Source organism: Anopheles arabiensis, chromosome 3 (assembly GCF_016920715.1).
Source record: "Anopheles arabiensis isolate DONGOLA chromosome 3, AaraD3, whole genome shotgun sequence".
Taxonomy (NCBI): Eukaryota; Metazoa; Arthropoda; class Insecta; order Diptera; family Culicidae; genus Anopheles; species Anopheles arabiensis.
Genome location: NC_053518.1, coordinates 67,228,095 through 67,242,940, shown reverse-complemented (window position 1 = coordinate 67,242,940; position 14,846 = coordinate 67,228,095). Strand labels below are relative to the sequence as shown.

Genomic DNA, 14,846 nt, shown 5'->3' with positions numbered 1-14,846 from the left:
AGATATCATCCAGTCTCACTCAGAGTCTTGAATCGCTTGAAGCGTCTTGATAAATGAAACCCTCCAAGCAGGACGCCCGAGAATGAGTTGAAATTATTTTTGTTGGAAAATAGTCTGCTATTTCGAAAATATGTTGTATTCATATCATGCGTCCAATTTTATATACAATAGCGTGAAATGGTCATCTCGAACTTTATGTTCTCTAGGTCTCTTGTCTATGATCTTAACATAGTGTGCCCTTGCCAACTCTCATCAGCCGCACTTCCAAAGTTCAATCGATAACCTATGCTCTTTGGTAGAACGATTGCGTGGGAAAACCCCTCCATTGATGCCTTACAATACGAGACCGGAACAACGGCACCAAGATTGCTCGTGTTTTATTATGGGACGAAGATAAGCATTCTCCAAAACCTTACTTCCGCTCGGCGAACATGTCGCCAGACACGCGTGATCAAAGATTGTATTGCGAATACCTGTTCTGATAACGAGCGGCATTGCATTTTTTTCATTTTTCATTATGTTTGCTGCCCACCGGTCTTATCGATTGAATCCCTGACACAACATGAGGGTTTAAACAAGCCCCCATCAATCAAAGTACATAACGAGCACACTCAAACACCGCTGTTTGATAGGACATACTAATCCAAAAGCCTCAATAAAATACCCGATATGCATCGTGCATTATCTTATTCAATCCCCTTCAAAATGATTTTACAACACCATAATCCTTATCAACGAATTATACCACCCTATACCCCACCGAAATCGGGCGATTAACGATATCTCGCTTAACTTTATGATGCAGATCTGGTAGCTTCTATCGGCTCCACATTCGTATAAAAGAATGCACTTTCGGCTAGCTGCTTCAGTAAGTATTTGAGCCTGCTCAGACCAAATTAAAAATTATAATTCTGTCCCTCGTTGCAAACATGGCTAGTGTTCAATTGTCAACAGCAGCTGTATTAATCGTGCTCGCGATCGCCTCGATCGCCGGTACATCGGTTGCTCAAGATGATCAAACTCCTGTAGTAAGAATAGGAAGGTTGGGATCTGTCATGGGAACCATGGGAGAGACGGCATGGACTGGACGACCCATCTATAAGTTCTTCAACGTCAAGTACGCCGAGGCTCCGGTGGGACGAAACCGTTTCCGACCCCCGAGGAGCGTACGCCCATGGACTGGTGTTATGAATGCTACAGTTCCTGGGCGTGCCTGCCCTCAGCGGCGCACTCTCTCTCAGGATGACCCCGATGCCGAGGATTGTCTCACGCTTTCGATCTATTCTAACAACGTAAGTATTCTCTATTGTAACGTCTGTGGACATACCTAATCCAACCTTCTCTTCTAGCTTACGGGTAATCGTCCCGTCATGCTCTACGTCCACGGAGGTGCCTTCGTGGTCGGATCCGCTGAGCGATTCGGACCTGAGTATTTGCTCGAGAAGGACATCGTCCTCGTCGTCATACAGTATCGCTTGGGTACGCTCGGATTCCTGTCAACTGGAACCAAATCTATTCCCGGAAATGCCGCCATGTACGACGTAATGGAGTCGCTTGAGTGGGTATCCCGACACATTCGTAGCTTCGGTGGAAACCCACGAGAAGTAACTATCTTCGGTGAGTCTGCCGGAGGACATGCAGTTTCCGCTATGCTCCATAGCCCCCGTGTTCGCGAGGGACTCTTCAAACGTGCCATCATTCAGTCCGGTACCTTGTTCATGCCCTGGGTCATCTGTCAGGATCCTACCGAGGGCGCATACGAGATCGCTAGCATCATCGGTTGTAACATGACAACTCCTGCCGAGATCGACAGATGTCTCAAGAACGCATCGGTCCGCGATTTGGTTTTGGCGCAAGACGAACATAAGGTAATTAATATGCGTACCAATATGTTGGTTCCTTATCGCCCTTTGATTCATATAATCTAAACTCTCCTATCCTTAACAGAAAAATGAGTTCAGCTCTCCAGGATATCCCAAAGTTGCTGGAGCTTGCATCACCGTCGGTGGAGCTTACGGAAACCAGAGCTTCATGCCCGTTCACCCCAGAGAGTCTACCTACTTCCGGGATGTTGAGATCATCTTCGGAATGAACTCCCAGGAGGGTCTCATCTTCTTCAACGAGTACTTCCGCTACGCCCTGAATTCTCAACCCATCGAGTTCGACTCTCACTGGGACTTCCTGGAGTTTCTCAAGACCGTTAATATCAAGTTTGGATCTGGTGCGTTCGTCGATGCCGTTGTTGGCTATGAGCTCTTATCCAAAGCCACTTGGGAGGAAATGGATCGTGCTAACTTCTCGGAGATAGTTCCTCTGTTCATTGATGTGAGTGATCATGATCGCTAGATGATCTTGCATTGCTTTTATAACCTTCAATTTCTTCCTCCAGGTTGCTGGAAACTTGGCCCTCAAATACGGATCCGTCGAGGAGGCTAATCGATTCGCTAGAGCGCTTCCCGGGCAAGTCTACCTCTACAACTTTGACTACGTTGGGCCGCCGTCTCCTGTTACCCCCGGATTTCCGTACGATTTCCCCAACACAGTCGGTCATGGTGATGAGCTCAAGTTCTTGTTCCCCATGTCGAACGTACTGAACGAAGAGCACACCCAAATGGCTAAGATCATGGTGGGTCTGTGGACGTCCTTTGCGATCACTGGCAAGCCTCAGGCTGATAACGTCATGCCATGGCCAACTGTATCGAGTAAGTATTACTCGTAATTACAAATGTAATTTAAACATCATTCCTGATTTCTTTAACCATCACTGTTGTCCACCTTTTCAGGACCATTTGGACCGTATTTCCGACTCGTCAACCCGCCAGAACAGAAAGAATATTTTGTCAATGAGTTAACGAACAGTGTGGAGAAAGCCAGAGGACCGCGAAAGCCATCCTCTTCCTCGCAGACTTCTGCGTTGCTAGCGCACTGTAATGATCTTCTCTTAAAACGGAGTAATGTTAACTGACCATTAACACTGACCTAACTTTGCTAATCTTCTTGTAATACAGACGTGATAGCAAAATATACTTATTCGCAAGCATCCTACATGATTGAAGTTACATTTACCAATGATATCACTAAGGCTCTTTTTTATTGAAATAAAATTTAAGCGCACTTAACGTCATACAATGCACTGTTGTATTATTACCACAGCAGCCATAACCATCACTTACACACTGAACACGATAACGATAAGAGAGAAGCGCGAGAAGAGAGAACCTTGCTTTCTCAAATCATAGAGCAGAATCACAATGTGAGATACCTTTCTGTTCAACACATTTTGAAGTGTATGTTTTTGATTTTCGTGTGCATAAGTAGTTCATTTTATTGGTGTTGCTTTTTCATGAAAACCCAAATGAACATAAAAATGAACACAATGACAAAAAAATGCTCACTTCACTGCAGTACAACACATAACCGTGTCATGCAGGACATTCTCGTCTAAATACAAGCGACAACCAAACTTGAACCTTCCGAAACAGTAGTGTTAATACACATAAGACACAAGCAAGCAATAGTCTAGACTCTAGAGAACTTAACAGTACTTATCAATCGGTATAGACAACTCCGGTACCAAAAAGAGATAAAGAATGATACACGCAGCTAAGGTGCACAAATGACAGAGGGTCGACATAACTCAATTGCCGGAATGAATTTTCATCTTTCCCTAAGCAATCCTGCGAGGATTATAGTGGTGAACTGCACGATGTGTTTACTACAGCTGCAGCAATCCACAACAATGACTAATGTGGAACGCAGGTAATCGTACTGTCGCGAACGACGACAAGCGAACCATAATTATGCTGAAAGATCAGGCACGAAAGGGAAAAACAAGCATGGTTGAACAGCGGTGAGTTCAATCAATAAATAATAAATCCGGACAATTGATGCCCTATCATGGAACCAACCGGTTGGATAAAAACGAATGAAGTACACATCAACGATTTAGTTATTAGCGAACCACTTAACAGCTAGGACATTTTCCTACCAAAACAGACAAGACCTTTCGTGAAAAGAACATTAACTCATCTACCGTAAGTGCTGATGATTATTACAACAGGAATTAAAGTCATTTTTGCAGTAAGCTTACACCCTATGTGTAGTGAATTTATTAATCAAAGCAGTAACAACGGTGGATAAAATCTGAATCTCATATCCGTCACGAAACGATTAGCGCATTCTCGATACAACTTCTTCGAGTAAACGATCTGCCGTAATCACAATCACAGACAATTTCAATAGATAAACACGCGTGTGCAACTGATTAATCTACACGCTGCTTGTGTTGTGCTGCACGTAGTGCAGCACACTTTCCGTACCAACCCATCAACGTTATCATTCACCTCGTATCAAAAGTCATTCGATATCGCTTTCCATCAAATGAGAATAAACAAAACCTAGATAACTGTTCACCCTTGCTACTATTTGTAACTTTTTTTTTACAAATTTCAAAATAAAAACAGCAGTTTGAGACACGATCGCGCTCAGTAACCTTACAAGAAGAGCAGCCCGATGGACTTAATGCAGTGCAGAATATGTTAGTAACAAGTGTTTGAAGATGGGATTACCGAAGAAAGTGACGAAACGCAGCGTGTGTAATAGATGTTTTCTATTAGTGGTGACGATTGCCTCGATCATCGGCACATCATTTGCACAAGATGATCCAGTGGTAAACATCCAGGGTCTAGGTTCTGTCATGGGAACCATGGGAAAGACGGCCTGGACTGGACGACCCATCTACCAGTTCTTCAACATCAAGTACGCCGAGGCTCCGGTAGGAGAACAACGCTTCCGTGCTCCTCTCAGTGTTCGTCCATGGACGGGTGTCATGAATGTCACCGCTCCTGGTCGTGGCTGTCCTCAGTCTCGCACAATCACGCAAGATGACCCTGATGCCGAGGATTGTCTCACGCTTTCCGTATACTCCAACGATGTAAGTAATTGGTCATGTACTGTTTATGGACTCATCTAACCGAAATTCCTCCTTCAGCTTACGGCCAATCGTCCCGTCATGCTCTACGTCCACGGAGGTGCATTCGTGGTTGGATCCGCGGAGCGATTCGGACCTGAGTATTTGCTCGAGAAGGACATCGTCCTCGTCGTCATACAGTATCGCTTGGGTACGCTCGGATTCCTGTCAACTGGAACCAAATCTATTCCCGGAAATGCCGCCATGTACGACGTAATGGAGTCGCTTGAATGGGTATCCCGGCACAGTCGTAACTTTGGTGGAAACCCACTAGAAGTAACTATCTTCGGTGAGTCTGCCGGAGGACATGCAGTTTCCGCTATGCTCCATAGCCCCCGTGTTCGCGAGGGACTCTTCAAACGCGCCATCATCCAGTCCGGTACCTTGTTCATGCCCTGGGTCATCTGTCAGGATCCTACCGAGGGCGCATACGAGATCGCTCGTATCATCGGTTGTAACATGACAACTCCTGCCGAGATCGACAGATGTCTCAAGAACGCATCGGTCCGCGATTTGGTTTTGGCGCAAGACGAACATAAGGTAATTAATATGCGTACCAATATGTTGGTTCCTTATCGCCCTTTGATTCATATAATCTAAACTCTCCTATCCTTAACAGAAAAATGAGTTCAGCTCTCCAGGATATCCCAAAGTTGCTGGAGCTTGCATCACCGTCGGTGGAGCTTACGGAAACCAGAGCTTCATGCCCGTTCACCCCAGAGAGTCTACCTACTTCCGGGATGTTGAGATCATCTTCGGAATGAACTCCCAGGAGGGTCTCATCTTCTTCAACGAGTACTTCCGCTACGCCCTGAATTCTCAACCCATCGAGTTCGACTCTCACTGGGACTTCCTGGAGTTTCTCAAGACCGTTAATATCAAGTTTGGATCTGGTGCGTTCGTCGATGCCGTTGTTGGCTATGAGCTCTTATCCAAAGCCACTTGGGAGGAAATGGATCGTGCTAACTTCTCGGAGATAGTTCCTCTGTTCATTGATGTGAGTGATCATGATCGCTAGATGATCTTGCATTGCTTTTATAACCTTCAATTTCTTCCTCCAGGTTGCTGGAAACTTGGCCCTCAAATACGGATCCGTCGAGGAGGCTAATCGATTCGCTAGAGCGCTTCCCGGGCAAGTCTACCTCTACAACTTTGACTACGTTGGGCCGCCGTCTCCTGTTACCCCCGGATTTCCGTACGATTTCCCCAACACAGTCGGTCATGGTGATGAGCTCAAGTTCTTGTTCCCCATGTCGAACGTACTGAACGAAGAGCACACCCAAATGGCTAAGATCATGGTGGGTCTGTGGACGTCCTTTGCGATCACTGGCAAGCCTCAGGCTGATAACGTCATGCCATGGCCAACTGTATCGAGTAAGTATTACTCGTAATTACAAATGTAATTTAAACATCATTCCTGATTTCTTTAACCATCACTGTTGTCCACCTTTTCAGGACCATTTGGACCGTATTTCCGACTCGTCAACCCGCCAGAACAGAAAGAATATTTTGTCAATGAGTTAACGAACAGTGTGGAGAAAGCCAGAGGACCGCGAAAGCCATCCTCTTCCTCGCAGACTTCTGCGTTGCTAGCGCACTGTAATGATCTTCTCTTAAAACGGAGTAATGTTAACTGACCATTAACACTGACCTAACTTTGCTAATCTTCTTGTAATACAGACGTGATAGCAAAATATACTTATTCGCAAGCATCCTACATGATTGAAGTTACATTTACCAATGATATCACTAAGGCTCTTTTTTATTGAAATAAAATTTAAGCGCACTTAACGTCATACAATGCACTGTTGTATTATTACCACAGCAGCCATAACCATCACTTACACACTGAACACGATAACGATAAGAGAGAAGCGCGAGAAGAGAGAACCTTGCTTTCTCAAATCATAGAGCAGAATCACAATGTGAGATACCTTTCTGTTCAACACATTTTGAAGTGTATGTTTTTGATTTTCGTGTGCATAAGTAGTTCATTTTATTGGTGTTGCTTTTTCATGAAAACCCAAATGAACATAAAAATGAACACAATGACAAAAAAATGCTCACTTCACTGCAGTACAACACATAACCGTGTCATGCAGGACATTCTCGTCTAAATACAAGCGACAACCAAACTTGAACCTTCCGAAACAGTAGTGTTAATACACATAAGACACAAGCAAGCAATAGTCTAGACTCTAGAGAACTTAACAGTACTTATCAATCGGTATAGACAACTCCGGTACCAAAAAGAGATAAAGAATGATACACGCAGCTAAGGTGCACAAATGACAGAGGGTCGACATAACTCAATTGCCGGAATGAATTTTCATCTTTCCCTAAGCAATCCTGCGAGGATTATAGTGGTGAACTGCACGATGTGTTTACTACAGCTGCAGCAATCCACAACAATGACTAATGTGGAACGCAGGTAATCGTACTGTCGCGAACGACGACAAGCGAACCATAATTATGCTGAAAGATCAGGCACGAAAGGGAAAAACAAGCATGGTTGAACAGCGGTGAGTTCAATCAATAAATAATAAATCCGGACAATTGATGCCCTATCATGGAACCAACCGGTTGGATAAAAACGAATGAAGTACACATCAACGATTTAGTTATTAGCGAACCACTTAACAGCTAGGACATTTTCCTACCAAAACAGACAAGACCTTTCGTGAAAAGAACATTAACTCATCTACCGTAAGTGCTGATGATTATTACAACAGGAATTAAAGTCATTTTTGCAGTAAGCTTACACCCTATGTGTAGTGAATTTATTAATCAAAGCAGTAACAACGGTGGATAAAATCTGAATCTCATATCCGTCACGAAACGATTAGCGCATTCTCGATACAACTTCTTCGAGTAAACGATCTGCCGTAATCACAATCACAGACAATTTCAATAGATAAACACGCGTGTGCAACTGATTAATCTACACGCTGCTTGTGTTGTGCTGCACGTAGTGCAGCACACTTTCCGTACCAACCCATCAACGTTATCATTCACCTCGTATCAAAAGTCATTCGATATCGCTTTCCATCAAATGAGAATAAACAAAACCTAGATAACTGTTCACCCTTGCTACTATTTGTAACTTTTTTTTTACAAATTTCAAAATAAAAACAGCAGTTTGAGACACGATCGCGCTCAGTAACCTTACAAGAAGAGCAGCCCGATGGACTTAATGCAGTGCAGAATATGTTAGTAACAAGTGTTTGAAGATGGGATTACCGAAGAAAGTGACGAAACGCAGCGTGTGTAATAGATGTTTTCTATTAGTGGTGACGATTGCCTCGATCATCGGCACATCATTTGCACAAGATGATCCAGTGGTAAACATCCAGGGTCTAGGTTCTGTCATGGGAACCATGGGAAAGACGGCCTGGACTGGACGACCCATCTACCAGTTCTTCAACATCAAGTACGCCGAGGCTCCGGTAGGAGAACAACGCTTCCGTGCTCCTCTCAGTGTTCGTCCATGGACGGGTGTCATGAATGTCACCGCTCCTGGTCGTGGCTGTCCTCAGTCTCGCACAATCACGCAAGATGACCCTGATGCCGAGGATTGTCTCACGCTTTCCGTATACTCCAACGATGTAAGTAATTGGTCATGTACTGTTTATGGACTCATCTAACCGAAATTCCTCCTTCAGCTTACGGCCAATCGTCCCGTCATGCTCTACGTCCACGGAGGTGCATTCGTGGTTGGATCCGCGGAGCGATTCGGACCTGAGTATTTGCTCGAGAAGGACATCGTCCTCGTCGTCATACAGTATCGCTTGGGTACGCTCGGATTTCTCTCTACCGGCACCGAAGCTATCCCTGGTAACGCTGCAATGTACGACGTGCTCGAGTCGCTTGAATGGGTATCCCGGCACAGTCGTAACTTTGGTGGAAACCCACTAGAAGTAACTATCTTCGGTGAGTCTGCCGGAGGACATGCAGTTTCCGCTATGCTCCATAGCCCCCGTGTTCGCGAGGGACTCTTCAAACGCGCCATCATCCAGTCCGGTACCTTGTTCATGCCCTGGGTCATCTGTCAGGATCCTACCGAGGGCGCATACGAGATCGCTCGTATTATCGGTTGTCCCATGACGACTCCTGCCGACATCGATAGCTGCCTTAAGGCCGCTTCAGTGCGGGATCTGGTTCAGGCTCAAGACCAACATAAAGTGAGCACTGCATTGACTTTCTATTCTCTTTCTATTACTCTATTGTTACGTTTTATGTATACATATTCCTCACAGAAAAATGAGTTCAGCTCACCAGGATATCCCAAAGTTGCTGGAGCTTGCATCACCGTAGGAGGAGCTCTTGGGGCCCAAAGCTTCATGCCCGTTCACCCCAGAGAGTCTACCTACTTCCGGAATATTGAGGTCATCTTCGGAATGAACTCCCAAGAGGGTCTTATCTTCTTCAACGAATACTTCCAATATGCTTTAGACTCCCAACCTATTCAATTCAACTCTCACTGGGACTTCCTGGAGTTTCTCAAGACCGTTAACATCAAGTTTGGATCTGGTGCCTTCGTCGATGCCGTTGTTGGCTATGAGCTCCTGTCCAAGGCCACCTGGGAGGAGATGGATCGTGCTAACTTCTCGGAGATAGTTCCTCTATTCATTGATGTGAGTGATAAAAATCGCTAGATGATCTTCCATTGCTTTTATAACCTTCAATTTCTTCCTCCAGGTTGCTGGAAACTTGGCCCTCAAGTACGGATCCGTTGAGGAGGCTAATCGATTCGCTAGAGCGCTTCCCGGGCAAGTCTACCTCTACAACTTTGACTACGTTGGTCCACCATCTCCAATGACTCCCGGATTCCCCTACGATTTCCCCAACTCAGTGGGTCATGGCGATGAGCTCAAGTTCTTGTTCCCCATGTCGAACGTACTGAACGAAGAACACACCCAAATGGCTAAGATCATGGTGGATCTTTGGACGTCCTTTGCGATCACTGGGAAACCTCAAGCCGGCAATGTCATTCCATGGCCACCTGTATCAAGTATGTACTAAATATGTCTAAAAATTTATTCAATTTTTTTAACATGTTTAAACACTTTTAAGGACCATTTGGACCGTACTTACGACTCGTGAACCCTCCGGAGCAGAAAGAGTACTTCGTCCATGAGCTTACAAACAGCGTTGTGAAGGCTAGACAGTCAAATGACAGCGTGCAAATGCAGTTATCTTTTCTAGCATGCCTGCTATCACTACTTACTGCATTGATATTGTAAGATACGATCCATCAATTCAACAAATAAACCTTATACCTATAAGTAGCGGTGTTCCAACTTAGATATAGGGCACGGTAAAACAAAACCATACCTATTAGTAATTCAATTTACGTCATTGAACGTGTGACTATTCGTAACACCAGACACCATGCCCCTCCCCACCGGTATCCAATTCCACCGGTACCCACCAAAAGAATCATAATAAAACATACATAAAAAGCATGTTCTTTTAGATTGATTGGCAGTTTACTGGTCGCACACCGTTATCGTTCTCGGCACGCGTTTTTTTAAACCTTCACCAGAGCACATTCCCGTCAGGCCGAGATGGATACGCGAGCGAATCAATGTCGCAAGCAGCCGGGTTGAAACACTTTGGCAACACACAACGATTCGAGCTCCCTATCGTTGTTGTTACTGCTATCTATCATTCTGCCGATATGATTCGTCATATACAAGCAACCGTGTTGAAGATTTAGGCGCGAGAAGTCACCGCTGCGTTGAGCTTACAAAAGGGACCACCCTGTCGGGGCCGTCGATTAGTCGTCGATTGCCTGTTGAAAGGTTCGCACACTGTCCTTCTTGGAGGTGTTTGTTGGTGCTGGTGGTGGTTGGAGGCTCACACAAAAAAGAAGAAGAACAATCAAAATTTAACAGTGACAATGCATGTGCAGTGGATTTCGGTCAGCTTGGTGGTGTTATCAGTGTGCTTGGTGCCTCTGTTGTGCAGTGCCGGTGTTAGCGGTCAACAGAACTCGCCGATCGTAGTGATTGATGGGCTCGGTACGGTACAAGGAACACGGGGCCGTACCGCCTGGACGGATCGGGAAATTTTCAAATTCTACAACATCCGCTACGCGGAAGCTCCGATCGGCCAGCAACGGTTTCGCAATCCAATTCCCGTGAAACCGTGGAGCGGCGTGTACAATGCAGCGCTCCCGGGGAAACCATGCCCCCAGATTGGCATGAACATGAGCACCAGTGATTTAGCGGCCGAAGATTGTCTCACACTGTCGGTGTATACGCAAAATGTAAGGGCCAGTAATGGGAGCACATGGGGTGAAAATGTGAACTAACCTAGGTTTATACATTGAGTGAGCATTATTTACGCGAAAACGCGATAACTGGGACACAATATCAATTTTTGATAATCCCCATTAATAATCTATTGATAAAATGGAACGTGTAAGTGATTATTGAGCTAGCCAGAGTGCCTAAATTCAACACAAACGCGTCCTCTACAAGTCTCCAGAGCTCTTTCCATGGGCAATTCCGAATCTCATGAATAGTTTATGAAACATGTGTCGAGAAAAAACAGCACATTACTAATACCATTACCCATTCCTCATCCAACCCAGGTAACTGCCAACCGTCCCGTGATGGTGTTCATACATGGTGGTGCGTTCGTCGTCGGGTCCGCCTCACTCTACGAACCGGACTATCTGCTCGAAAAGGACATTGTGCTGGTGTCAATCCAGTATCGGCTCGGTCCGCTCGGCTTTCTTTCCACCGGTACCGCCAACATCCCGGGCAATATGGCCATGCTCGATATGATCACCGCGCTGGAGTGGGTTTCGAACAATATTCGCTTCTTCGGCGGCGACCGTACCTCGGTGACGGTGTTCGGTGAGTCGGCGGGCGGAGCAGCCGTATCGGCCCTGCTGTACAGTCCAACGGTGCGGGAAGATCTATTCCACCGTGCCATCATACAGTCCGGGTCCATCTTTTCGCCCTGGGCGACTTGTAAATCACCAAAGGAAGGGGCGCTTGACATTGCAAGGCGCGTCAACTGTGATCGACCGGTGGAAACGATGGAAGACTGCTTGCGGAATGTGCCCGCGCTACGGCTGATGGAGGCGTACGAGGAGCACAAGGTAATACAATGGCTTTATCAAAGAATTTAGAAAGGAATAACCATCCTCATCTTCATCACGCTCCACAGAACACACAGTTCAACATTACCGGCTATCCGGACGTTTCCGGCGCGTGCATCGTCATCGGCGAAGCTTCACCGTTCATGCCGAAGCACCCGAAAACGCTACCGCGCAGTGCATTCCGCAATGTGGAGCTGCTGGCCGGTACTACCGCACAGGAAGGGCTCATGTTTTGGGAAGGCGTGTACCGGTACGGACTGTCCTACAGGCCGGAAACTATTCAATCCTCCTGGGAGCTGCTGCAGCTCATCGACACCATCAACGAGCGGTTTGGCGCGAGCTCGAACGATGGTTCGCACACGTGGCATCAACTTTTCAGCACCTTCCTCACGACCGAGATCGATCGGGCCAACTACACTGAGCTGCTTCCCGGCCTCGTGGATGTAAGTGTACAAAGAGTAGAGCTTTCACAGAAATATATCTTTCGCTAAACACACTCTTCCAAACACAGATCTGCGGAAATCTTGCCATCAAAGCGCCGGTCTTGCAGGACGTGACACGATTCGCTCACGCTAACCCGGGCAAGGTGTATCTGTACAGTTTCGATTACAGCGGCGTACCGTCCATGTACAACTTCTCCTCCACGGACGATGAGTTCAAGTATCCCTACCACAACAATTCGTTCCACGCGGAAGATCTGTTCTATCTGTTCCCGCTCGGGCAGCGTCTCAATCCGCGCGATACTGAGATCGCAAAGGCGATGGTCGATCTGTGGACGTCGTTTGCAGTCAGTGGACGCCCTGCGGCAGCAGCATTAAAACAGAGCTGGAATCCCGTGTCGCGTGAGTAACGCTAATTGTGTGTGTATTTTTTTAGTTTTCTTCATTTATCTTGATACATCTTTTTTTCATTTCTTCAGATTTTAACGGACCGTATCTAAAAATAAACGAAGCGTACGAGGAACGGCAAAACTATTTCAACGAATTCACCGCCTCCACTGATAAGGCCAGACAGCAGCGGTCGGCGGCTACTCTTTTGGGGCTTTCGCGGGCAACCATAGCCGTGGTAGCATTGCTTTACAGTGTAATTAGACACTTTATGTAATAAATTTAAAAAAAAAAACACTCACATTTCCCCTACAGTACAGACCTTGTGAGAACAATTTCAGAGAGAACTGGCTTAGTTAAGTAAAGTAGGAGCACAATAATAATGAAGGTTATATTATCCACAATGTTAAATATGTTACGCGATCTGGACCTTTCTACATCCATCTTTCCAAACTTCCAAACAACAACATGGTTACGTACTCATGCGATCCACTATATGCAGTCTTATATGTTTCATTTCTTCACCCATTTTGAATCGGCATATCTGGTTGATTCCATTAACGGAGGGTTTTTAATCTGCATGAAGAACTTAATACATGGCCCAATTCTCAACTGGGCAATCATGTTTCCCTTATTTCTTCGATTCGATTTCTTCGCTCAGGCCTATATAACCGTCTCTATTGGTCTCCCCCATTGTAAAGCAGTGTCCTAAGTCCTTTATTATTTACTTACTTACTTACTTATCCGGCGCTACAACCGCTTTGCGGTCTTGGCCTGCCTCAGGAGTGTCCGAAACCGCTCACGGTCTCGCGCCTTCGTCTGCCAGTCCGTTATCCCGGCCTTAATGGCGGACGCCTCCACGCCATCTTGCCACCTCAATTTGGGCCTACCACGCCTCCTCTGTCCTTGTGGACGGCCTAAAAAGACTTTACGGGCTGGGTCGTCCGTTTCCATGCGTATAACATGGCCAGCCCACCGGAGCCTGGCGAGCTTTATACGCTGTACGACAGTGAGGTCGCCGTACATCTCGTATAGCTCGTCATTATAGCGGCTCCTCCATTGTCCTTTATTATTTACTCTATTTAAAAACGATGTCTGTAACCCAAGTATATGTCAAGGACCTAGGAGTTTGAGTTGATGTAGGTCTTACATTCACCATCCATATCGCCTCCCTGTATGCCTATGTAGCGTATAAGCTCGTAAAACGTTTGGAGTGTTGAAACAAGAATTGCCTGAGATATCTCCAATCCTCTTCGACTCAAGACACTAATCTACTCCTTAATCCAGTCGCTGTAGGAATATTGCTCGGTTGGAATCTGGTCGTCGTCAACTATTACGAAGAACGATATCGATGGTTTAGGTCAGGGGTCTCCAAACTACGGCCCGCGGGCCGCATGCCCTCAAGCGCCTTTAATGCGGCCCGCGAGGACTGGGTTAAGGTTAAATTAAATAGCTTTCTTTTCTAACAGATTATTTTCTTTACTTCTGAAAGATGAAAATCAAGATTCAATAAAAGAAAGCTGCACAAATTTGATATATTTCAATAATATTTTCTTATTAAAACGAGATTTAAACTTCCACTCATTCTAAAGGTAGCGTCAAAATGGCCCTCAACAAGATTGATTGTGAAGCAATGCGGCCCGCGAACTGAAAAGTTTGGAGACCCCTGGTTTAGGTTGTTGCCCGTCAAAGCCAGCCGAACCATTACCCAATCTTCCTTCTACGCCTCACTCCTTCTCCACTGTGTCGATGCACATTTGTTGCTCTCGTCGATCCCCTTGTATGTACCATATAGTACCCTTCGTATTAGTGCTCAATTATTCGTTCTCAAACGTCACACTGCAATAGGAGGCAAAGATCGTTTCCTATGTGCGTATGTTCAACTACACATCCTACCCTCATTGAATTCAAACTATCCTTATCATCCTTTCTCCCC

At 45.8% G+C, this 14,846-nt stretch overlaps 4 protein-coding genes across 4 annotated transcripts in view; 3 read left to right on the top strand and 1 right to left on the bottom strand.

The window, feature by feature from the left end:
• The window catches only part of LOC120900141 (glutactin-like), a 47,020-nt gene that overhangs the window by 31,122 nt on the left and 1,052 nt on the right, over window positions 1-14,846 (bottom strand). The window lies entirely within an intron of this gene.
• Window positions 887-3,045, top strand: LOC120900143 (esterase E4-like). The gene is made up of 5 exons (XM_040306768.1): window positions 887-1,292; window positions 1,350-1,868; window positions 1,948-2,325; window positions 2,390-2,702; window positions 2,784-3,045. Exons 1-5 carry the CDS (start codon window positions 930-932, stop codon window positions 2,963-2,965), a joined length of 1,755 nt encoding a protein of 584 aa, XP_040162702.1. The 5' UTR covers window positions 887-929; the 3' UTR covers window positions 2,966-3,045.
• Window positions 4,449-6,686, top strand: LOC120900137 (esterase E4-like). Its single transcript, XM_040306760.1, has 5 exons — window positions 4,449-4,933; window positions 4,991-5,509; window positions 5,589-5,966; window positions 6,031-6,343; window positions 6,425-6,686. Exons 1-5 carry the CDS (start codon window positions 4,559-4,561, stop codon window positions 6,604-6,606), a joined length of 1,767 nt encoding a protein of 588 aa, XP_040162694.1. The 5' UTR covers window positions 4,449-4,558; the 3' UTR covers window positions 6,607-6,686.
• Window positions 8,102-13,227, top strand: LOC120901156. Its single transcript, XM_040308866.1, has 10 exons — window positions 8,102-8,574; window positions 8,632-9,150; window positions 9,226-9,603; window positions 9,668-9,980; window positions 10,043-10,209; window positions 10,689-11,240; window positions 11,568-12,083; window positions 12,152-12,526; window positions 12,595-12,925; window positions 13,003-13,227. The coding sequence occupies exons 1-10, from the start codon at window positions 8,200-8,202 to the stop codon at window positions 13,185-13,187; spliced, it is 3,711 nt and encodes a 1,236-aa protein (XP_040164800.1). The 5' UTR covers window positions 8,102-8,199; the 3' UTR covers window positions 13,188-13,227.